Source organism: Oryx dammah, unplaced genomic scaffold (genome assembly GCF_014754425.2).
Source record: "Oryx dammah isolate SB20612 unplaced genomic scaffold, SCBI_Odam_1.1 HiC_scaffold_18, whole genome shotgun sequence".
NCBI lineage: Eukaryota > Metazoa > Chordata > Mammalia > Artiodactyla > Bovidae > Oryx > Oryx dammah.
The window spans coordinates 98,001,019-98,026,771 of NW_024070202.1; the positions used below are offsets into that span (position 1 = coordinate 98,001,019).

The 25,753-nt window shown below is 42.0% G+C and overlaps 1 protein-coding gene and 1 long non-coding RNA gene across 5 annotated transcripts in view; one reads left to right on the forward strand and one right to left on the reverse strand.

Moving 5' to 3' along the window:
* The window catches only part of LOC120878217, a 21,194-nt gene extending 8,638 nt beyond the window's left edge, over window positions 1-12,556 (reverse strand). The window contains exons 1-2 of the long non-coding RNA XR_005724490.1: window positions 12,529-12,556; window positions 5,894-5,896 (exon numbers count right to left, since the gene is read on the reverse strand). This is a non-coding gene — a long non-coding RNA (uncharacterized LOC120878217). The remainder of the gene's footprint in view (window positions 1-5,893; window positions 5,897-12,528) is intronic.
* A 2,439-nt stretch (window positions 12,557-14,995) lies between these two features.
* LRGUK (leucine rich repeats and guanylate kinase domain containing) overlaps window positions 14,996-25,753 on the forward strand; it is a 109,610-nt gene continuing 98,852 nt past the window's right edge. For all 4 annotated transcript variants that reach the window (XM_040260895.1, XM_040260897.1, XM_040260896.1 and 1 more), the window contains exons 1-3: window positions 14,996-15,682; window positions 22,980-23,087; window positions 25,527-25,608. In XM_040260895.1, coding sequence (XP_040116829.1) covers window positions 15,362-15,682; window positions 22,980-23,087; window positions 25,527-25,608 — 511 coding nt within the window. In that variant the 5' untranslated portion in view covers window positions 14,996-15,361. The remainder of the gene's footprint in view (window positions 15,683-22,979; window positions 23,088-25,526; window positions 25,609-25,753) is intronic.

The following is a 25,753-nucleotide window of genomic DNA, read 5'->3' on the forward strand; positions in this document are numbered from 1 at the left end:
GGGAGGGGGGCTCATGTTTGGGAACGCATGTACACCTGTGGTGGATGCATGTCAATCTATGCCAAAACCAATACAGAATTGTAAAGTAAAAATTAAAAATAAATAAATAAATTTAAAAAAAAATAAAATAAAATAAAAAAAATAAATAAAAAGGTTCAGGTGGCTGATAGCCCCCTCTGCTTTCCCTTAGCTCCTGGTCCATGGCTCCATCGTTTGTATCTCTCACATTGTATTACAAAACCCACCCATCTTGATGAATCATCTGTACTTAGTTCAGTTTCTCCTACTAGATCAAGGGTTAGCATAGGCACCTTTTCTTACTTATCTTGTCTCCCTAAGAGAAATTCCAGGAATAGAAGCTTCTGTTTAGTATGTAAATTCTAAGAGTGACTGCCATTTGTGAACTAAATTGTGACCCCTTTTAGTGCTCTGATGAGGTCATGGGATGTTCGTTTTTGTCTTTAAGGGGCAATTGCAAAGCCAGCAGATCGGCCCTCAGAGGAGCCATTAGGAAGGCTGGGAAGGGCTGCTGCTCTTGCCCACGTTTAATTTTGAATGGGCTGCCGTCTTCTTGCTGAGTCATTTCTTTCTTATCTCAGCCTCTCTTGGAAGCTGTCTTTTTAACAGTTGCTCCTTGAAAGCAAGTTCTTGTTCCTCTATTCTAGCAGAGCGGCTCAACATTTATGGAATCAACTCTCTTCGATTTGCTGCTTTTCTCCAAGAGCTCGTGTTTTTCAGACTTCTTCAAGAAGTATGTCCAGGTTTTTAAACAATCTTGATTGAGGTTTGGCAAGTGGAGAAGGAAATGGCAACCCACTCCAGTATTCTTGCCTGGAGAATCCCAGGGACTGGGGAGCCTGGTGGGCTGCCGTCTATGGGGTCGCACAGAGTCGAACACGACTGAAGCGACTTAGCAGCATAGTCCCTATTTGGGGATTTCCACACATTTCTCATACTGTGATATTTCCTCTTCTTAGATGGTTTGGTTTTTGAATGGTTGAGCTCAGAATTATAACTTTGACAGCCTACAGCTCAGATTCTGCAGTCACCTAATTAAAATGCTTATGCTCTTTTGCTCTCAATTAATACATTAATGGACTTGCTGAACAATGAAATGTATTTCATTTCCGTATTTAATATTGCTAACCAGGAATTAGATGGGTGGCTAGTCCTGGCAACATGAGTAGTAGACCAGTGTTTGTTTGGTGGAGGGGAAGGAAGGATGGTAAAGATAACTATGCTATAAATCCAAGTCCTTCTCCCCAAGTAAGTTCTAAATACCACCAGTATTTCAATGATGGAACTTTCCTAAAGACTTAAAACCAATACCCACACTGTAGTTTGGCATCAACTGGACTTGTCTTTGGCCTTAAATGATGCTCCTAACCTACCCTTTCAAAGCACCTGATCTTTTTCACAGATGGACACCGTGGTGTCCAGGGTTCTTTGCCCTCTGTGTCAAGGTAGGGATCCGGATGCTGTTTCTTCTTACTCTCCTTCACCTGTTTTCCTACTGCTGGAAACAGTAATGCTGTTTTGCTCATGCTTTTTAGATTCTCAAGCATCCCAGTACATTCTTTTCTTTCCCAATCATCCTCCCTTCTGTTCATCTATTCCTGTCTACATAATTCAAATGACTGCCTCTTATTAAAGTGGCAGCCTCTTCAGTGGGTAGTGTTGTAAAACAATATAGATGTTTTTCCCCCTTCTTTACTCAGAAAAACTAATGTCTTTTGTGGTCAAAAAGAAAATTAGTAGCAGCTGAAAGTAGAATTTTAATGACACTAAAACCTAATTATTATTCAGCTCTAACTTTAAATCCTACCTCCTCTTCTACAAATTCCTATTAATTCATCAGCTAAATAATGAAGCTGCTACTAAAGATTCTGACATCCAATTCTCAGCCTGTGCAGGTTTATTGCCAGGGTGAAAAATACTTCGTCTTTTTACTCTCATTTTTTAAAGCAAGCCTAATGAAAATATAAAATATTGTTTAGGATTTATCTAAGAAGGCTTGGCAGCTTCTTTGAGAAATGGTTGGTTGGGGAGATATGAATCAAATTTGAAAGTTCTCTCTCCCAGCTTCCTAGTCATTATTTGAATCAATATGAACTGATCGGGCATGGAGAAGTTCTCTCCACCTATAGTTATAACTGCAATCCATATCCATTTATTCCTTTAAAATATTAACATAAAGAGGAATTTTTGAGGTGGCAAAGTACTGAGAATTAGCCATGAAACCTGACAAGTTGTGAAGATTGCCATCCTTGGAAGGGATTGCGTTTCCAAACTATCCTACAGATGGTGCACTGATTATTCTCCTCTGAGGTGTAAACCTGCAACTCGGATAGCTGCTGCCTGGAGGTAGTTGGGGATATTTGTAAGTGCAGAAGGATCATCTTATGAATTGAATCAGCAGTGACAGTAGATGGTAGGTGTGGGAAGTGCTGTCATTCTATGTGTGCACCCAGGATTCATCCCCAAGATACAAAATTCTAGGTGTAGTTTACAGAAAGATTTGATTCAAGTAGATAGCTAGATAATGGAAGCCCCTTCTGGACACATTCAGAATAGTTCAATAACTGAAGCAGGCTTGGGTGTGGATTGAGTTTGCCCATTAGATTCAAATGCATAGAAGAGAAATGAGACAAGGGATGATACAGTTCCTTTGAGAGGCAACTGAAGGAGCAAAATCAAAAGGAATAGAATACTCGGGTAGTCATATTTGTGCCCTCTCTCATTAGCCTCTGATGTATATTATTGATTAAGGTAGTCCAGACTGATGCTGAAGCTGAAGCTCCAATACTTCGGCCACCTGATGCGAAGAACTGACTCATTGGAAAAGACCCTGATGCTGGGAAAGATTGAAGGCAGGAGGAAAAGGGGATGACAGAGGATGAGTTGGTTGGATGGCATCACCGACTCGATGGACATGAGTCTGAGCAACTTCGGGAGTTGGTGATGGACAGGGAGGCCAAGCGTGCTGCAGTCCATGGGGTCACAGAGAGTCGGACATGACTGAGCAACTGAACTGAACTGAAGGTAATCCATCCCTGGGTTTACTTCTTTTGCCCAAACTGTAAATGTAGCTTTATGCTGAGTAGTATATAAGCAGTGCCTTAGTTGAAGCTATGGAAGGGGACCTTCAGACAGGAACCACAGTTACAGAGAGATGCAGCTGTGAGGGAAATTCTGACCAGTTTGTTGCTTATCCCCCGATCCTCTACCTTCCATTGGCCAAAATCTGTGAAAAGACAAAGACAAGGGATCCAGGTGATAGTGTCTTCAGGAATCAGCCACTCCAGGGATACAGAGATGGGAAGGAAACCAAAGGGGCAGGGAGAAATGGAGACTAGCCAGTGTCTACGTCTTACAGATTATTAAGTGAACACTGCAGGTGCTCAGTAATGCGTATCCTACAGTTGGTCCCATCTTGTATTAGCATTAATGCTCTCTGCTTGAAGAGACAATCTTGTTTTTAAGGATTGAAAAGATTTTAAAAAGTCGTAGTGTCTTTTCAACAAATGATGTTGGGAAAATTGGATGTCCATATGCAAAAAAATGAAGTCAGACCCTTGCCTAACACCGTATAAAAAATTCACTCAAAATGAGTCAAAGACCAAATCATAAGAGCTAAAACTATAATACTATTAAAAGAAAACATAGGACAAAAGCTTTATGACATTGAATTTGGTAGTAATTTCTCAGATAAGACACCAAAAGCACAGATAACAAAAGTAAAAATAGGTAAATTGGACTAAATCAAAATAATAAACTGTACATCAAAGAATGTAATCAACAGAGTGAAAATGCACCCCTTAGGATGAGAGAAGATATTTGCAAACCATATATCTGATGAAAGATTAGTATCCAGAATATATGATGAACTCCTACAAGGCAACAACAGAAAAACAAGCAATCTGATTTTAAAATAGGCAGAGGACTTGAATAGATATTTCTCAGCAAAAGACATACAAATGAGCAATAATCACATGAAAAGATGCTCAACATCACTAATCATTAGAGAAATGCAAACCAAAACCTAAGGAGACACAACTTCACACCAATTAGGGTGACTATTATCAAACAAAAATAAACAAAAACCTAGAAAATAGCAAGTGTTGGTGAGGATGTGAAGAAATTGGAAAACATGTGCTCTGTTGGTGGGAATGTAAAACGTGCAGCTGCATGGAAAACAGTATGGCAGTTAATTAAAAAGTTCAAGACAGAATTATCTTATGATCCAGCACTTTCACTCTAGGTATATACCCCAAAGAATTTGTGCAGGGTCTCTGTACACCTACGTTCATAGCAGCATTATTCACAATAGACAAAATGTGGAAGCAACCCAAGTGTCCCCTGACAGATTAATAGATGCAAAATGTGGTGTATGCATACTGTGAAATATGCTTCAGCCTTAAAGAGGAAGAAAATTTTGATACATGCTACAATGTGGATAGTCTTTCAGGATATTATGCTACATGAAATAAGAAGTAACTAAAAGACATACACTGTATGATTGTACTTAATATGATGTTCCTAGACCAGTCAAATTCATAGAGATAGAAGGTAGAATGGTGATTTCCAGGGGCAGAGGTAAGGGACAAATTGGTAAGGGGGGTTATTGTTTGATGGGTATGGTTTCAGTTTTGCACAATGAAAAGAATTATGAGGGTGAATGGTTACATGACAGTGTTAATATACTTAATGCTACAGACTGGTACACTTGAAAATGATTATGATGGTGAATTTTATGCTTTCTGTATTTTACCACAGTTTTTTAAAAGGCATGGTGGAAAGAGCAGCTCAGTACCTAAATAGTTAAAATCAAATTTCTCCAAGATGATTTTTATTCAGAAGAATTTCATAAAAGCCACAAACCTCTTTCTGAATGAATTCACAATCAAGATGGACTCTTCGGTACCTGGACTTGGTCAGGAACAAAAATCAAAACGGGACAGAGTGAGAGCTGCTTGAGGGAACCTCAATAATTAATGAACTTTGAAAAATGCCTGAAGCCTCCATTTATTTGTCATGAAAATCCTATGCATATTCAGAGCTGTTTGTATCTGCAAGCTCTTTACAAAGCAGATAAATAATTCAAACATAAACTTGCTCACCTGGATACCTAATGGCGGTGAGATGCCAAAGGTCAGAATCCTGACCTATTCTTCTGATGCTTACTGATTTCTACTTTTTTCCAGAAAAGTGTGTTGCCAACATCCTGTGACTCACTTAAAGGCCCTGTGGCATGACTCAAGGTATGGTTTCTCTTTACCATCTTCTTTCTACTTTTGAATATAGACTGTTTCAGTTGAAGGGGAAAGTATTTGAAAGCTACCTCTTACCTACCAATAATTTTTCATGCAAGTGTGGCTTTATTATTGTTGTTGCTATCATTTCTATGTACATCCTAGACTTTTTAATACTCTTAGTGGTTTGCGTCATCACAGACCTTAAGGAAAGCCAGAGTGCTCCCCAGACCAGGGGGACATGAGATGGAGGCTGATATTCAAGCCCACATGGCTGGACAGGATGGTTGGCACAATGATAGTAAAGGATGTGACTTGTTCTTTTTCACAGACTCCAAAGGACTTTCTTTCCAGGCCTTACTTAGAAACCACCCATAAGTATCACCTTCTGTGATGGTTAATTTTCTATGTCAACTTGACTGGTCCATGGGGTGCCCAGACATTTAGTCAAGCGTGATTCTGGGTGCCATTTGGGAGAGTGTTTCTGGTTGAGACGAACATCTGAATCAGTAGACTGGATAAAGCACATGGCCTTCCCTAACATGGGTGAGCCTCAGTCAATCAATCAAAGACTTGAACAGAACAGAGACTGAATAAGAGGGAACTTAAGCTTGTGGTCGTGAAGAGCTGGACAAGCTGACCAACTGAGTACACAGTGCTTGTCTGACTGTTGAGCTGGGATATCTGTCTTCTTCTGCTCTTGGGCTGAAATTGATACCGACAGCTCTCCTGAGTATCCAGCTTGCCAATTTCAGATCTTGGGACTTCAAATCCTCTACAGTCCTGTGAGGCAATTAATATACATCCTGTTGGTTTTGTTTCTCTGGAGAATCCTGGCTAATATACCTACCTCATTGGAAAGACCTGTAGCTTCTCTTTTGGCTTTTATAAAGCAAAGATACGGGTTTAAAAAATTATTTATTTACTTATTGGCTGCACTAGGTCTTCGTTGCTGCATGCAGGCATTCTCTAGTTGGGGCGAATGGGTGCTCCCCTTCATTGCAGTGTGCAGGCTTCTCCTTACTGTGGCTTCTCTTATTTTGGAGCGTGGCCTTCAGGTGCAAGAGCTTCAGTATTTGTGGCCTATGGGTTTAGTTGCCCTGCTGTGTGTAAAATCTTCCCAGACCAGGGACTGAACATGTGTACTCTGCATTAGCAGGCAAATTCTTTACCATTGGACCACCAGGAAAATCCAAAGATCTGTTTTTGATGGAAGATAGTACTGATAGTAGCAAAGGCCAATATGAAAATAATCACCTGAATGAGGGTCAGAAGATACAGATTCTATATTCAATCTATTACTTATTACCTGCTAGTCAGTTGGGTGAGACTGTAGGCAATTCATGCAGTATATGTTAACTTTTGCTGCCTTTCAAACCATCCCAGACATTAGTGGCTTGACACAGCCATGTATTTAGTTCATGATTTTCAAGTTAACTGAGCAGTTCTTCTGGTCTGGTTTCTGCTGAGTTCCCTCAGGAATCTTGTTTCAGTTGGTAGGTCTGCTGCTGGTACTGGGTGAGCAAGGCTGGCTTCATTTGCATGGCTGGCAATGGGAGGAGCTGATTCTCTTTATCTAGCAGGCTGGCCCTGGCTTCTTCATAGGGTGATCACATTATCCCAAAGCCCTAACACTTTCAAGTCTCTACTGGTGCCCCATTTGCTACTGTTCTGTTGGCCAAAGAGAGCTCCATTGGCCACGCCCAGACTCTAGGAGGCTCCACCTCTTGATGGGAGGGGCTAAGGTCACACAGCAAAGGGTGTGGACAGGGATAAGAACTGGTGGCTGTATTTACAGTCTACCACACTAAGTCAGTCAATTTCACATTCATTTAATTCTCTCTGTAATCCCGGGAGGCAGGCATGAGGACTGGCTTGGTCTAACTCTGAAGCAGTCTTGTTAGACCCTTTGAATGTGGGTTTGTGTCTTTTTATTTTTTTGGCAGTTCTGAGACAGGCATCCTGCTAACTTTTTTATATTTATTTATTTGGGGCTTTACCCAGTGTTAGTTGGGACACACAACTAACACAGCATGAGGGACCTTTCGTGGGCTCTGTAGTTGCAGCAGGCAGGCTTAGTTGCCCCAGGACATGTGGGATCTTAGTTCCCAAACCAGGGATCGAACCTGTGTCCCCTGCATTGGAAAGGGGTTATTAACCACTGGACTACCAAGGAAGTCCTGGCATCCTGCTGTTTTAATTTAAGTCACTCATCTGCACAGATGTGATTTCACTTGAATGAAGTGGCAACTGCATTCAGTATTCTCACTGAAAGAACAAGCTTTTGTGGAGTCAATGTTTATAAAGCATTTACTCTGGGCAAGGTGCTTTTTTGCAAAGAAAGGAAGGGCCCTCAGTGGAGAGAGGTAACTAGAGAAGTTTGGCCATAAGGTATAGATGTAAGTTATGTAAAGTGCCCAAAATATACAGTACATTAGAGACCAACAGAATCTCCTATTAATCTCATGGGAAAGTATTATCTAAGTGAAAAAGCTTTTGTCCTTAATTATAAGGTTTCTGCCTTCCCCTCATGGCTGTCAGAATCTCTCACCAGGCCCATCTTTTCTCTCCCTCTTTTAAAGCTCATCTCCTTGGTTCTGCTAAGACATTTTGACATGTGAGAAAATTTCATCCACTTCTTCACTCATGCCCTGTTTCTCCCAGAAAGGCAGCATACTCTTCATTCTTGCCAACTTCTTGTGAGCAGGTTTTATTTCAGAATCAGTGACTTCTCAGAGGCTTCCTAAAATATCCAGGCAAACTTTTCTGCCTCTGCTTATGCCACTTCCCATTTGGGGACTGTCCAACACCTCTTCCTATGTGTCTCTTCCCTTCTTGAAGCCATAACTCAACTCTTACCTTATCTGTGAAGCTTCTGAGCATCCCTGTCTTGGGGCACAGATTTTATCCCAGTGGACAACTCCCATGCACCTGCTGGGGGAGCCCAGCTTTATCTACCTAAAGGAGTGAGTCCCGTGTGCCAAGCCTGGTAAAGGGAAAGTGGTGGTCATGTCGCCTCTGACTCAGTGCCTGCCTGAGGGCCTGAAACATGAGCTAGAAATCATTCAGGTAGGGCTTACCTTCTCCTGTGAGCTTTTTTTTCACTTTTTATTTTGTTCTGGAGTATAGCCGATTCAGAGCATTGTGTAGTTTCTGGTGGAGAGCACAGGGACTCTGCCGTGCATATACATGTTCCTTGTGTACTTCTGATTCATTTAGAAAATTTCTATATCCTATTGTCCCCACCATAACACAAATCTCTTAATTAAAGAGACCCAAACTTTAACTTTTATATCTCCAGCACTTGAAACAGACCCCTCTTACATAGGTTGTGTGATTGATTGCTGATAATAATGATCTGGGTGTTTCCTGTCGTTTGCATCAAAGCCTACATGATTTGCGATTTTCCCCAATCTCCACCATTGCAGACTTGCTCTTAACTAGATGAAGTATGTTGTGCTTTTGGAAGTGTATGGCTATGGTGGGAATTCTTGCACAGTTCATTCACCTGACTTCTGTTTGCTCTTCCTTCTGTTTTTATTATTTAGTGTCACTGGGATGCTTTGGGTATTAAACCTCATGTCTCTAAAATGTACTTTCTTTTCTATCCCTTATGTGATCATTTCTTCCTGAATTCCTTCTGGTCTTCTTTGATCTTCTGAATGTCCTTGCATAACATCCTCCCATCTTTGTATCTTTTTCCAAAAGATTTCATATAGTCTCTCTCTGGTCATCATTTGTAACATTTTAATAATTTTGATCTTAAGTGGTTGTGACCTCCCTGATGAAATCCATCTTTTGCTCTGTAAAGATAATCTCAGAAATTGAATAGTCCTTATCTAGTCCTCTGTTCAGATTTTATTCAAGATCTGATGCTTGCAAATCCTTTGCAAACAATTCTTCCTTGGCTTGATTTTTCTGCCTTTGTCTATGAACTTTTACGATTACCTCTTCCTAGACTGCAGTTGTTGTCTTTGATCTCAACACAAGTATCTGATTCAGGGTATCTATTATTAGTGGGACAGCCCCCCAAATGCTTTTGATATTTGCTTAGAACAGGTGTTATTTGGCTCAATCAAGTCCTACCTGGATTTTATCAGGCTCTATGAGCCCAATTCATTACTACCTTCATAACTTTAAGACAGCTGATTTCTGCAAAGATGACAGAGTTTCTCACTTGTACTGTCTTTCCCCAACATTTTTGATAATCCTCATGAGGCTCAAAATGTCTGACAGTTTTAAGGATCCTTCCACCCAATATTGGATCAGGGTGGCCCCAGGTGATGCTCTCCTGACTCCTATCTTTTCCCTTCTTAGCCCTTATGGCAGTTGAAACAAATGATTATTCATGTAATTATCTGCCTAATGGCTATAGACCCACGAAGCTGTTATTAGATAATAAACTCCCTTCCCTGGGAATAATCATCCCTTATTCATAGAATGAATAACAAAACATAAAAGGACATGACATTAATGCATTCTCCCTTGTCTTAGGGGAGTTTAAGATTCTCCCCTGTCTTAGTTTGCACTACCATAACAAGAATATATGGACTAGTTTATAGACAACAGAACTTTACTTGCCACACAGTTCTAGAGTTTGGAAGTCCAAGGTCAAGGTGCCAGGTGCCGGTTCTGGTGAAAACCTCCTTCCAGGTTGCAGAATCCACCTTTTCCTAGTAGCCTCACCTGGTGGAAAGCTCTCTGGCCTCATCTTATCCCATTGATGAGGACTCTGTTCTCTTGACCCCATCATCTCCAAGAGGCCTCACCTCCTCATTGGAGATTGGAGTTCAACATATGACTTTTGGGGGAAGGGGACCCAAAAATGTCCATAATGTTGCCCATAAAGTTTTACTAAAGCAATTGAGTGAAGTACAATGTTTTGATTAAGGATGTGGACTGGGACACCAGACTCCCTCCATCTGAGTTCTATAGAGCTTTGCCACTGAGTGACAAAGTGGGTTGAATACTTTACAGAACCTTTCTATGCCTATCTTTCCTCATCTATAATGTGGGGATAATATTAATCTCCACCTGGTAGGATCCTCTGGGGGATAAAATGAGTTAATATATGTAAAGTATTTATAAGAGTGCCCAGCACATAGTTATTATTCATAAACATTAGTTGTGGTTCTGTTTTTGTTGTTATTATTATATTAGTGGTGCCTTCTACGGTCTATCTGTTCTCCCCATTTCAGGATATTCTGTGAAAATTTAAGTGTTCTGTCAAAAACACTGTAAGTTCCAGGTGCTGCCATCTCCAACGTATCTGAGAAACATGATTAAGCTTGTTTTTCCTCTCATAAAATTGGGGAGGGGTATACATTTTTTGCTTTGCCCAAGGTCAACACACCTGGGGAGATCCTCCTCCCAAATGAAGGAAACAAGAGGTTGATCCCTGCTTCTTCTTTCCATTCTCAGTGAAGTGAGGTCTTACATCAGGGTGCTGGCTCCAGATTGGAAGAGAGCCTTATTCTACATAGAAAAGCTAGGGGTAAGGGTAAATAATACTACCAGGGCAAAGCTAGCAAGTGACTGAAGCTGGTAGGTAGCACCTTCTTTTAAACTTAACCTCTTGACCCCTTTGATATTCCCCTTTCAGTTTCCTGTCCTGGATATCCTCTCGAGAAGAGCTCTTGAGTGTCATGGTGACACTCTTCCACTTTCTCCTTCCTCTCACCCCAGTGCTAAGGATCCAGTGCCATCCCAGAAGACCCTGCTACCCTAGGTCCCCTGATAATCCCCTGTATTACCATACCCCACTGCCTTTGCCCACCCACTGTACTTCTCTGGATTCAGAAACCCTGGGTATTCCTGCCCCCCACCACACACACACAAACACACTTTCAGTACTCAGGACCAGGCTCTCTGTGCCTCACAAATCCTTCCTGAGAAACTAATTCATAATTCCAGAGAAAAAGTATTATTGGTTAAGATCAGCGGCTTTAGATCCAGGAAGACTTGAGTTGGAATTTGGGGCTAGATGCAGATTGTGTGACTGGGCAGCTTGCTTATCATTTTTGAGCATCATTCTTCTCCTTTGAAAAATGGGGGTATCAATTCCTATTTTGGAGAGCAGTTGGAATAATTAGCTGAGACATATCCATAGCATTGAGCACAGGCCTGGTTTACAGTAAGCAATAAAAAAACAGAAGCAATTATTGTTGTCTTATGCTAATAGGAAAACTTTTGACAAAGTAGTCCCTCCCCTCACCCCTGTCCCTCTGCCTAATTCTGTCTTCTCTACCTGGTAAAATAGCTTTTATAAAGATGATGCCTTCTGTTTTGATGCCCAGAATCCCAAATTAGGGATTCTATTCATACAGTTCCAGCCTACGGGTCATTTTGGTAAACCAGCAAAAGCAAAGATCGAGCAAGGAGAGGTATAGACTCTAATTCCTGCTTGACTGCTAACAAGTCAGGTGATTTGGGGCAAGTTATTATTCCTGGAGGGCCATCAGTTTTTCATCTGTAAAAGGGAGAGTTGGGATAAAATGGGCTTTTAAGTTCTTTCTGTTACTAGTTCTGACATGCTATGGTTCTATACGAAAGAGTTATTCTCTGAGTGAGTTCTTCTATTTACACTTAAGAACATTAGCTGATTACATGTTTTCTTTTTTCTTCTGAGACAGTTTGTGGACCTTTACCTTGCCTTACATTTTCCACCTGCAAAAATAGTAGTTGAAGGTAGACAGTGGATTTGGTCATTCTAGATTTGGATTGCAACACCAGTGCTTGTCCTTGGGCCATTTATTTAAATTCTCTGTGCGTCAGTTACCTTATCTGTTGAATGGTGACAGAGTAGATGTGAAGGTGAAAAGAGAGAAAGCATAGAAATATTTAACACCAAAGGCTATAGTTTAATGTCCTGTAGGGCATAAACCAGTTTTATCTCTAACCTAGTGGCCTTTTTTCAGAATGTCTTTCTGTGTGGACAATAAATACTCCATTACCATCTTGCTGGTTCCTTCATTAATTAATGAGGTTAATAAAATCCTTCACAGGTGTTTTTATTTTTGTATGACAATCACTGTTTTAACCTTTTGAAAATTACTGTTTGACAAGTCCTACCTAACTCTGCCTTGACACTTTTCTCAATAGACTGACATTGGCAAAACTAACTTTCCTGGAAATGCTGATTCAACTCACTTCAGTCACTCAGTCCTGTCTGACTGTTTGCAACCCGATGGACTGCAGCACATCAGGCTTCCCTGTCCATCACCAACACCTGGAGCTTGCTCAGACTCATGTCCATTGCGTCAGTGATGCCATCCACCCATCTCATCCTCTGTCATCCCCTTCTCCTCCTGCCTTCAATCTTTCCCAGCATCAGGGTCTTTTCTAATGAGTTGGCTCTTCGAATCAGGTGGCCAAACTATTGGAGGTTCGGCTTCAGCATCAGTCCTTCCAAAGAATATTCAGGACTCATTTCCTTTAGGATGGACTGGTTTGATCTCCTTGCAGCCCAAGGGACTCCCAAGTCTTCTCCAACACCACAGTTCAAAAGCATCAATTCTTTGGCACTTAGCTTTCTTTATAGTCCAACTCTCCCATCCATACATGACTACTAGAAAAACCATAACTTTGACTAGACGGACCTTTGTTGGCAAAGTAACGTCTATGCTTTTTAATATGCTGTCTAGGTTGGTCATAGCTTTTCTTCCAAGGAGCAAGCATCTTTTAATTTCATGGCTGCAATCACCATCTGCAGTGATTTTGGAGCCCAAGAAAATAAAGTCTGTCATTATTTCCATTGTTTCCCCATCTATTTGCCATGGAGTAATGGGACTGGATGTCGTGATCTTAGTTTTTTGAATGTTGAGTTTTAAGCCAGCTTTTTCACTCTCTTTCACCTTCATCAAGAGGCTCTTTAGTTCCTCTTTGCTTTCTGCCATAAGGGTGGTGTCATCTGCATATCTGAGGTTATTGATATTTCTCCTGGCAATCTTGATTCCAGCTTGTGCTTCCTCCAGCCCGGCATTTCTCATGATGTACTCTACATGTAAGTTTAATAAACAGGGTGACAATATACAGCCTTGATGTACTCCTTACCCAATTTGGAACCAGTCCATTGTTCTATGTCCAGTTCTAACTGTTGCTTCTTGACCTGCATACAGATTTCTCAGGAGACAGGTAAGGTGGCCTGGTATTTCCCATTTCTTGAAGAGTTTTCCACAGTTTGTTGTGATCCACACAGTCAAAGGCTTTGGCATAGTCAATAAAGCAGAAGTAGATGTTTTTCTGGAACTCTCTTGCTTTATTATGATCCAACAGATGTTGGCAATTTGATCTCTGGTTCCTCTGCCCCTTTTCTAAATCCAGCTTGAACATCTGAAATTTCCCAGTTCATGTACTGTTGAAGCCTAGCTTGGAGAATTTTGAGCATTACTTTGCTAGTGTCTGAGATGAGTGCAGTTGTGCAGTAGTTTGAACATTCTTTGGAAACTGACTTTTTCCAGCATGGTAGCCACTGCTGAGTTTTCCAAATTTGCTGGCATATTGAGTGCAGTGCTTTAACAGCATCATCTCTTAGGGTTTGAAATAGCTCAGCTGGAATTCTATTACCTCCACTAGCTTTGTTTGTAGTAATACTAAGTTATTGGAAACTACAAAAATCACACTGAGTTTTTCCATTTTTATACTTTCTTCCCTCTTCATCCTTCTGTCAGTTTGCCAGCCAGGTCTTACAGGGGTGAGGGCAGAGAAAAACCCCTTGGAGGAATATTCTACCCAGTGGAAAAAGAAGCAGGCAAGCAGTAAGATGAGCCTAGCAGGAAGAGATACTTTAATTATGGACTTTACATTTATGGCCAGCAAGATAATGAAGGAAGGTAATTCTGAAAGCTTTCTGTCAGCTTTAATGGGCCCTCAAGCCCTGAGAAAAATAAGAGTCAATGGCTGGTGTCCATAAGGATTTTTTTTGTACTTCTCCCCTGACAGCCATTGACAGGATCATTTTGTATTTGCAACTGCTATCACCGAAGCATGGAGAAAAGGCCTGTAAGGCCAGGAGGATGAGAGCGACCTTCCCGCAAGGATCTCTATGGTCATCGCTATGGCAATAATAGTTTCTATAATTTTCATTCTGCTTTTCTATACAGTGTCTACTTTGTGGAGCTCAAGGCTATAGGATTTAGGTCACATGAAATCACACTAGCATAAAATCATGCTTTGTAATCTTGCAAGAGTATTTTATAAAACTGCAAAGAGAACCTATGCAACAAGGTAAAAATTATTACTAATGCAGATCATTGACTAATACAGTTATTTATGCAGTGCTAATAGTTTGGGTTCGATCCCTGGGTTGGGAAGATCCTCTGGAGAAGGAAATGGCAACCCACTCCAGTATTCTTGCCTGGAGAATCCCATGGACGGAGGAGCCTGGTAGGCTACAGTCCACAGGGTTGCAAAGAGTCGGACATGACTGAGCGACTTCACCTTCAATAGTTTTACAGAGGCTTTCAGATAAAGTGTGAGTTTGACAGTCTTTTTTTTCCCCCTGTATTTGGATTGTTAAACCACTGCCAGTTTTTCTCCCCAAGGACATGGCTTATTATTTGGGGGGTAGAAATGTAAATTAACTGCCAACCAGCTCTCAGTCATCGTCTGGTAGTTTCTCTTTATTGTCTGCAATTAAATCATAAGGACAGAAGCCATGCCTTCTATATCACGTATGCGCACTGCACTCTGCATAGAGTAAAATTTCAGTGTTATCAACTTTCCGACAGACAGCTTTACAGACATCTAATACTAAGTACGTAAAGACCCTTCATGAAGGAAGCAGGATGGTACGCTCATCAGTGATCTCAGGGTGGGATGAAAAATCTCTAAGAGGTGTCTCGAGGTCGAGAGAAAACAGTTGAACACTAAAAAAGGAGCCCAGAGAAAAAAGATGAAAAACGAGAAAGACAAGCCAAAAGAAGCAGAGCCAACGACTTAACAGACTGAAAAAGAAAGATCACAGCAAGCGGACAGAAAGCTAAGTTGAGATACAGTGGCAAAGCAAGCTGAAAGGGAGCACGCAAGAGGGGCAGAGACTACAGCCCCCAAAATCCCTTGCGGCACCTCCTCCCTGGGCGTCCGTCTCCTAGGCAACCCCTGTAAACAAGATGGCGACCTCCGGGAGAGAGCCCAAGTTTCCGAAGCCTTCCTCTCTCCAGGGAGGCATGAGCATTTCACGAACTGGAGCGCAGTCGAAAGTGTTGCACTCAGAAAAGGATCGTCACTCTTGCTGGTCTCCTTTTCCCATGGGTCGGAGACCGAAAAATACTTTCTGCAAAGCCTCCTCCTACCTGCTCCAGCACCTCATTCACCGCTATCAGGAGTCAGACGTGGACAGAGATTGCTGCGACCTGGAAAGGGGCGAGGGCGAAGGCGAGGGCGAAGTGGAATCCGAGGAGTCCTCAGAATCCGAAATGCTGAAATTTGAGGTGTGCCTTCCCCCCACCCCTCACCCCCTCAGTTCCTTCTCCAGCGGTCAGAACCCCTTCACCAGCCTGCGGCTGAGCCCCATTCCTAGGGCTCCAGGAGTGCCTCTTCCTTACTGCTCCGAGACTCCCCTCCTCTCCTCCCCATTTCTGTTAGCCCATTTCTTCACCCTTCATTTTTCATTAGTACATGTGATTTAAGAGTCGTTACGCAGCGTCCTTACAAAAAAGTATCTATTTGTATGACAGTTGTGACTTTTTCAAAATTATACCTCTACAGCGTTGTGAATTGACAAGAGTTCCACCTCTGCACCCTCTGTACCTTTTCGTCATGACTGCGAAATACTCCAACACTCTCCTCAGTTTCTAGTCCCTTCATCCTCCTTCCTCTAGGAAAAACAAACCCCAAAACCCCTCTTGAAGTAATCTGAAGTGCTGCCATTCCCTTCTCCGGGAGATCTTCCCAACCCAGGGATCGATCCCAGGTCTCCCACTTTGCAGTCAGATTCTTTACCAGCTGAGCCACAAGGAAAGCCCGTCTTATTCCTCAAAGACCAAGTGTCTTGAAAGTTTTATATATTACTTATGCCAGGGGTATATAATGCATTATACAGACAACACACACATGCACGCACCACTCACTGTGAGAGTGTTTTAGGATTTGGGGAATGTCCCAACATTCCCATCAGTGATACCTGTTGGCAGCTTGGCCTTTCACACTGATAATACAAATTCCCTCTTTTCTACAGTGTCTCATCTAAACACCACCCAATTCCACTTCTTACATCATCATCCTATTCCTTCCTTAGTTCCTTACCTGCCTTCTTGTCCCTTTCTACTTCCTATTGTACCAATTCCTTCTCTTGACTTCCTAATGAATTGTTTGCTTTCTTTAAAAATGTAAATTGACTTGCTTTCTCTTAGTAAACTGTTAGGTTTTCCTCTTTGTCTTGGCTGCCAGGAAATACAACATTTTTTTCCCCCTTAATTCAAAAATTTTCTTAATTTCCATAGTTTTTCTCTAGATTACATTTTTCTCTTCCCTTTCTTCCTCTTTGATAGTATAAATTGCTTCAGACTCTTTTCAGAAGTAGATATAATAAAGAAATACTTTCCAACATCCGGTTCTGTGATGTTTTCCTGACATCCCCTCTGTCTCATTGTACCTTTCATTTCCCCCTTGAGCTCAAACAGGTCTCTCTTTTTTATACCTGTCCTCATCTCCATTCCTCACTTGTCTTATTTTTTCTTGTTTGCCCCTCTGACTTGCACTGTATTCTGTCTCTCTGGCTCTGCCACTGACTGTCTACACCGTGTCCCTGCTTGGGCTCCCTTCTTTTGTAATGTCCTTTTGTTCAGTTTCCACATTTGGCCCATTTTTTTACCCTCACATCCCCCCTTCCCCAGTCTTCTACCTTTCTTCTTCTCCTCCCTCCTTTTACATGGGCTAAGCCTCAATTTTTCTTAAAAGTGAGCCATGGAAAATTATTACTGATTTTGTTCATCTTTTGTTGATTTACTTGCCATGCGTAATAGTGACTATTGCAAAACTGTAGCAATGTTTTCACAACTTTGAGATGTTTATATGGTTTCTACCATCTTTCACCCCAGAGGAATTAACAAATGAATCACCAGTTTACTTTATTATTCTAATTAACGTGTGTTCTTCAGCTATGGGGTTCATTAATGCCATTGTTAATCTGTCTTCAGTATGCCGTTAAAAACCGTAGAGGGGGAGGGGGTTGACTTGAACTAGTTAATCCTTTTTCGCTTGTAGGCTCTGTGTGGGAAAAGTGTATTATTTCTTTCGTTTATGTTCCAAATATTAATATTTATTTTATGTTCTCACATTCTATTTTAGTTTTTATAGTGTCTCATATGTTTTTTTTATGTTGAGTAAACTGAAAAGTTTTAAGAGGAAATACCTGAACTTTTCTGTTCAGTGATTTATTTTGCATATCCTAGCCTGATTAAGATTTATAAGGCTCTGATGGTCAAAATGACAAAGTGCCTATAATGTAATTAGGCTCAATGAACTTGAGGGAGGTCGGGCAGAATATTGTTCAGAATGTTGCCTTTGGAATTAGATATTTGTATAAAATCTTTTGTTCGTTGTGAGATCTTGAGCAAGTCACAATCTCTGCATCTCATTCGCAGTATGGGAATTATAACCTCACAGGAGAGTTGTGAAAATTAAATGAGATCCTATGTGTAAGCTACTGAGCACAATATATCATTTATACTAACACAAGTAATAACTTACCTGTTCTTATCTACTAACTACAGCCTATCAATTGACTTCATTAATTCAGCCTTCATGGAACAAACATTCATGAACGATTATTCTATGGGAAGTACTCTTTTGATGATATAGGTCAGAAGAAGTGTCTGGGCTTGCAGTACATTTCTGCTGTGTGAAAGCCACTCTTTGCCAATAACTTTATGTGGCTAATAATGCCTATTCGTTCAATAGTTATAAGCATCAAATCTAATGGGAAAGTCTGTGTTAAAGTTCTTAACATAGTGTCTGATACAGCGTGGGCTCTCAAAAGATTTTATGTGTAATACATAATAGCAACAGTGATGACTGAGGAAGATGAGAGTGTGATGGAGGACATGCATGGTCCCAGCTCTCAGGGTGAGATAAGACTGTGAGTAAACCATAGCTATTCAGCCTGTGAACAGATGCCTACAGTGATAGCTGGGTTACACGGTTGGTGGAAGACATGAAGGGAAGTAAACCCTTGTTTGAGTGCAGAGGTGGGGTATGGGCAGGCAGATGGCACCTTTCCAAGTGATGAATTATAGATAAGAACAGAAAAGGTAGATGGGTCAGAGGCCAGACTGTGGAGAGCTCTGGGTTGTTGTGCTTCCTAGGTGGTGCCAGTAGTAAAGAACCTGCCCGCCAATGCAGGAAATAAAAGAGACACCGGTTCGAGCCCTGGGTCGGGAAGATCCCTGGAGGAGGGCAAGGCAATCCACTCCAGTATTCTTGCCTGGAGAGTCCCATAAACAGAGGAGTCTGGCAGGCTGCAGTCCATAGTGTTGCACAGAGTCGGAGAGAGCTGAAGCACACACCCTGGGCTGCTGTAGGGACTGTGGACTTGACTCTTAAGCAGTAGGGAGCCTCTTCTGTGACCGAGAGGGTTAGATTAGAGTGTGGTAGGTCTGGAGGCAGGGAGATTAGTGAGAAGCTGAGCAGCATCTGTGCAGGAGAGACAAGAGTCTGGATTAAGGCAATGGGAATAGAAAGGAAGCTAGTGATGAGTACATGTTTAGAATGCGACACTAATTGACCATGGGAAGTCTAGGTTGACTGCCAAGTCTATGGAATGTTCCAGGGGGGTATCGGACCACTAACTACCATGGGAAACAATGACAGGTGGAGCTGTGCAGTCAGGAGGTAGGCATGTGAATCATGGAAATCAGGGGAGGGTCAGAGACCTGGGAGTCTTCAGCACTGGGGTCTGTGGGATCATCCAGGAAGAGAAGAAAGAAGAGAAGGGGAGGGCCAAGGAAAAAACCCTGGGATACAGGTATCTCAGAAGGTGAAGAGGATCTGGGGTTAGGGGAGGGAACTGGAAAGGACTGGTAAGAGAAAAAGGAGAAGAAAGAAGAGCTGTATGGGTGGGAAGTCAGAGCAAGAAAGAATGTCAAGAACAGGGGAAAGGGTTATGTTGCCAAGAGGGTAAGTGGACCATGAAAAGGGCTATTTGTGGGCCATTGGGGATCTCAACCCATTTGCATTTTGTGATGTGGTAAAGCCTGCAGCCTAACTGAAGTGAGTTGAGACATGAGTGGGAAGTGAGCAAGGGGAAACTGAAGAGTAAAACAGCAACTCTGGAGGAGCTTGGCTATTAAGGGAAACTCCAGCTATCGCTGAAGGAACATGCAGGACCCAAGGGCCCCTCGGAGGACAGAAGGGACTCACGTGCTCATAGAGCTGGAGAAGTGACAGCTTGGAGAACGGCAGTGGAGAGTGACTGGTTAAACCACAAGCAAAAGATAGTACTATTGATGGTCCCTGAACATGGTCTCTGGGAAAAGGGAGCAGGACCCTGTGTGAGAAGGAACTGTCCTCCTCTGACACCCCAGCAAGAAGCTGACTCGAGTGTGGCACCAGAATGCATGCTTGTGGGTCTTTGCTGGCTCACTCAGAAGCGGGCACGGAGTAGGCTCATTAATTCGTTCAGCCCATGTTTGCGTGCCCTCCATGTATTAGGTACTGTCTTCCCCACCCAACCTTACACTTTAGCTATTTGAACTCTCGATAGTTTCCCCAGTGGGCCATGCTTGCTTTTGTAGTTTTGTACATGTCCCTTGTGCCAGAGACATTACTTTGCCAACAAAGGTCCGTCTAGTCAAGACTATGGTTTTTCCTGTGGTCATGTACGGATGTGAGAGTTGGACTGTGAAGAAAGCTGAGCACCGAAGAATTGATGCTTTTGAACTGTGGTGTTGGAGAAGACTCTTGAGAGTCCCTTGGACTGCAAGGAGATCCAGTCAGTCCATTCTTAAGGAGATCAGCCCTGGGATTTCTTTGGAGGGAATGATGCTGAAGCTGAAACTCCAGTACTTTGGCCACCTGATGTGAAGAGTTGACTCATTGGAGAAGACTTTGATGCTGGGAGGGATTGGGGGCAGGAGGAGAAGGGAACAACAGAGCATCGGATGGCTGGATGGCATCACTGACTCAATGGACGAGTCTGAGTGAACTCCAGGAGTTGGTGATGGACAGGGAGGCCTGGCGTGCTGTGATTCATGGGGTCGCAAAGAGTTGGACACGACTGAGCGACTGAACTGAACTTGTGCCCACAGTACCCTTCTTGGCCCTCTTCTGCCCTTTCTTCTCCTTTGTTAGAATAACTCGCAGCTTCGGGTCTCAATAGCTGTCTCCAAGGAAGCCTTTGCTAAGCCCCTCCTCCTCACTAGAACTGCCTTGAAATGGTAACTCTGCTAGTCAGAGCACCCTGCCCACCTCTATAGTAGTTTATGCAAGTCCTGAAATCATTTGTATACTTGTCTAGCATGTGCTTGGCATGCTAGGAAGATTTTTTTTATCCCAAATGGATAATGAACATGAATAATCCCTGCCTCGATGCAGTAGTTGATTGTGAGGTTGATTCAGGTTTGGGTTTGCATGGTACAGTTGCAGTCAGGACAAGGAGGCGGAGACGAGGGTAGAGAGACATTGAAATTGCCCATGGGAGACCCAGTCAGGAAGGAAGTATATAGTTGGGAGGGGACAGATAGACTCAGAGAAAGGGGTGGATGAACAGACTGGAAATTTTGTTGTGGTCAGTGACCAAATTCAGGAGATGCTGGAAAGGCTGAAGGATGAGCAACTGTGGGATCCGAGAGCCATGGAAGATTTGAGGTCTAAAGTTTCTAAGGTAGAGCAGTTTAGCGAGATGACTGGGTCCAGGCCACAGCCAGGGGAGTGAGTGGCTGAAGTTATCTGGATCCATTTTTAAATGTTTGAGTTGAGAAAGTAAAGGAATGTGTATGTGTGTGTGAGTGTGTGTGTGTGCGTGTGTGTGTGCTTGTGCTTGAAGTGGCTGGGATGGTGAGTGGCCTTCCTCAGGGATTCTGAAGCCACCCAGCATGCAGATGGGGCCGGTCAAGGTCTGAAAATGACCAGAGACCAGAAGGGAGAGACACAGCACTGAGAAATGGCAGGGACTTAAAGAGGTGTGAGGGGGAGCCATGGAGAGTCTTGCCCTGCGGGTCTGGGACAATGCTGACCATGCAGCCAGTCTCTGTATCAATGGCTGTGTTGGAAAACAGACCTACTGTGAGGAAGGGATGCTGTGGCATCTAGTTTACAGGAGCCGGAGGGAGTGGGCTGTGTGGAAAGTTTGAGAGGTCAGGTGGCACTGTCTTACCTCAATTCCTTCCCAGGCCATCTATAAAAAATAGTAACTGTTGTGAAAAGTAGATCTCTTTCCCCCATTTTGTGAACAGATTGATTGGTATCAATGAATGAGACCTTAAGATGTGGAATTTCTCAATTCATCGATTTGTACTAACAGCTCCCATTCATTGGGAACACTTGCTGTGTTCTAGGCACTGTGCTAAGAGCTTTATGTTCACAGTTACTTTTAATTACATTAAGAGAAAGTAATAACATGCCCTATTTACAGATGAAAAATATGAGGCTCAGAGAAAACTTTGTCTCTCAAAGTCATATATTCAAAATGGTGGATCTGAGCTTCAAACCAAGCCTGCTCAGCTGTGAGCTGTATTTGATTCTCTAAGATAGTGGTTGGATGGCATCAACGACTCGATGGATATGAGTTCTTCCGTGCAGGACAGGGAAGCCTGCAGTCCGTGGGGTTGCAAAGAGTGAGACACGACTGAGCTACTGAAAAATAGCAACAAGATAGTGGAAATTTGAGAGGAAATAAAACTTTTTGCAATAGCACCATCCTACATACTTATGTCCTCAGTATGAGAAGTCTGAACAGCACTTCTGATTCCCAAGTTAATGTAAAGTGATCCAAAACACCTGAAAGAGTGTTTTGCCTTCATAGTCCACGTACCAGTTACACTGGTTAGTTGTATTGCTGTGACTTAAAAAACTACTCTATTTTGTGTCCTAATGCTGATGTTAGTGTTAATGTGTTTGTCATTATAGAGTGGCCGGCAGCTCAAACACAGCGCTATTATCTCTTCTCTTGGGGAGAATGGGGAGAGGGGGTGTTGGGCTACTACTGGTTCATGATGTCTGTAGACTTAAGGACCAGCCTCCTTCTTGAAATTATTACCCTTTTAATTTTGTAAATGGTATGAATCCAACAAGATTAGCCAATGCAAAGTGAACCCGAGGACCCATTTTCTCCAACAAGAATGCCAGATGTAGAGAAGTCATTACCTTAATGTAGTGCAACCCTCCTTTGGGGTGTGGACAAGCAGTCAAGTGCAGTTAATGGTTAGAACTGCCTTGAGGTCAGGCAGATTCTGGTTTGTATTCTGGGCTCTGTGGTTTCAGGCTAGTCTTGGTATGTGAGCCTTAGTTTCTTTATTTGTATAATGGAGCTAAGAGTACCTCCCTCAGAATTGTTAGGAGGATCGGTGAGTGGACCCACTGAGAGCTCTTAGCACCGAATGGTACTCAATGCTATCAGCAGTGAGACATTGATTGGGTAGATACATTTTTTAATTGTATGTAATATGCATGGGTCTTCAACACAGTCTTCTTGGGGGCCAGTAAATTTTGGAAGTCTCAGCTCCCAGATGTGTAATATACTAAATAAATGCTGGATATGACGAAGCGGATTTTTTTTTTTTTTTTTTGCAGGGAGGATTTGATGGGGTCCTGAGGGAGGAGGTCGTGGCTGAGAAGCTCTACCAACTGGGGCGCTCAGGCTCTGGGACGGAGCAGGTCTACCTTAGCCTGACTTTATCAGTGAGTATGACAAGGTCACCATTGTGTGGCTCCATCTTGACCCTGGCTGGACCATATCCATGTTCTCTGCTAACTCACAGTTATTTTGGTGGTCCCAAATCTCTGAGTCTTGCATTTGACAGAGAATGGCAATGAGTTATTTATGTTTGACATCAAAGAGCCCTGGCCAGTCCAGTAATCAGCTGCCTTCCCCCCAGTTCCTTTGTTTTCATTTCCTTCACAGTCTGTTTCTTTCATCTTAAGTAGTCTATTTTTTAGTAATCAATGCTTTCCTTCTAGGAGGTTGAATTTGATTCTGTAAAACCAATCAAAAACTCTTTTAAGAATTTTTTTTTTTCCTCTGATCAGTGGCAGGACTAAAATTTATATCTGAATCCAGGGGAACAAAGTATTTTGGTATTGACTTGGCCCCCCTCCCATAAATATGTAGCTGTGAGATATAGCTCACTTTACAAAAGATATCTATTATGAAAGAAAACATGTATTGTTATTCATCAATTTGTAAGATTTCAATACTAGCACAGAATCTTGGCTGTAAATTTATCATAAGAGAAGCTGTAAGAGCAGATTACTTAGGATTTCAGCTTTTGTCCTCATTTCGTTTCTTTATAGACACAGAAATGCCATTTTTCTCTTTCTGCTTCTTCATATTGTAAAGCATTAACTCCTCCTTGGAGGTCCGCAGAGTAAGTGCAGATATGCTGGTGAAGAAAGCACACTGAAATTCTGCTATGGCACCCTACTTTGGCTCAAGCATATATAATTCATAGCAAGGCTGTTTTGTCTTAGATTTGAACAAGCGAACTACCTAAGAAATGTTAAAGCCCCTTTCACCCATGCTGGTTTCACGGCATGTCCTTTGACAACAGCAAACAAAGACTCTCATCTTTTACTCTTTTCACTTCTCGGCATTTTAGGGATGACTCCGCACGAGTCAGGCAGTAACATACAGGGAGCGCCTTGGGCGTTGTGTTGCACTGTGTTAGGCTTTGGAATGGAAGATAGTTCCCACAGCCAGTACCTTCCCACATAAGTTCCTTCGAATCAAAATTCTACTTACGTACCCAGTACCTGCCTTAAACTGATCTGCAAAAAAGCACAATTCTTTAAATCATTTCAGCTGGATGGACTGAAGCTTAACTTACTTTGTCACTGACCTCCTTACATTTGAGATATTATGTGTTGCTTTACTTTGCCCTAATAACCTGTCTTACTGAATACACTTTCTTAGGGTTGGCCAGGTTAGTGTTTTCCCCCCTCATATCTTACTTATGTTACATGTAATTTTTAAACTTTCTTTTATTATTTGTGTGCACAGTTTCCCTCCTCCCCAAAGTTGTAAGTTTATAAGGGCTAAATATAGCTCTAGTCCATCATTATATGTGTTTCTCATCATGCCAAGCTTAATGCCTTGTACATAGTAGGTTTCTAGTGGCCTTCCTTAAACATTCTTACCATTCTTATATTTGAGAACTTGCTTGGAGAAGGAAATGGAAACCCACTCCAGTATTCTTGCTTGGAGAATTCCGTGGATTGAGGAGCCTTGTAGGCTACAGTCCATGGGGTCGCAAAGATTCGGACACGACTGAGTGACTTTACTTCGCTTCTTCGCTTTAAAAAAAAAAAAAAAAGAACTTGCTTATAATGACATTTTATCGATTGGCTTTTTCTGACTCTGGCATCACAACGTAGACCAGTGACACAAATCTTTATTCCAAGTGACCAAATTCCCCTCCTACCGCTCAGGAAGTTCAGTTGATGCAAGATTTCCTGGAGAGCATCTGAGACGTGGATTCTGGAAATTTGGAGTTGCTTCTCTATCACTGACTTGCTAAGTGATTTTAAGCTATTTGTATACTTCTCTGTACCCCACATGCCTCCTCACTCCATTGGGGATAATGTGCCCTACATATCTCACAGGTTTGTTTGATCAGATGAGATTATTGTGAGAGAGCTTTGAAAACTAAGCCTGAGAAAAAGTGTAGGAAGTATTGTTATTAATGATCACTTGATTAGGTGTGAACTTGTCTAACACCTTGTTTGAATTCTAGGCATTTGCTTTTACTTTTCTTCTACAAGATAAAGGCTTTGGCTTTATTGCTTTTATGTGTGTGCATGTTTTTATAAAATATAAAACTCTGCTCTAAAGGTCTTCATGAACACTGCTTTAATTTGCCTTTTCATGTTGTATCTGTTCTTGCTAACAACCCTAATTTTCCAAGCTATTATTTCCTTCAGAGGAATGCCTTTTTGATGGAGTTTGTAGTTTCTTTTGAGATCCTATTAGTAATAGGCTTCAGGTTTTATCCTCTCACTCCTACAATACTTTCAAAGGAAATTCTGGATTTCTCCATCAACTTTTATTTCCAGATATCTTGAGAAGCCTGAGTACTCATCTGCTAAAGCCACATTAAAGTCATTTGCCTTTTATTTTCTCAGGATCTTGATTTAACTGACGTTAGCATCCTCTGTGGATATGTTCACCTACAGAAGCTGGATCTTTCAGTAAATAAAATTGAAGGTATGTCGTTGTCATTCTAGTACATTGATGGATCACTGAATTATTACAAAATTTAAGCTTTGCAGAGGGCAATATACGTTAATACTACCAAACTTGATATAAATGCTATTATGGGTCAGTTTATGCTTTAATCCTCTATTTTCCA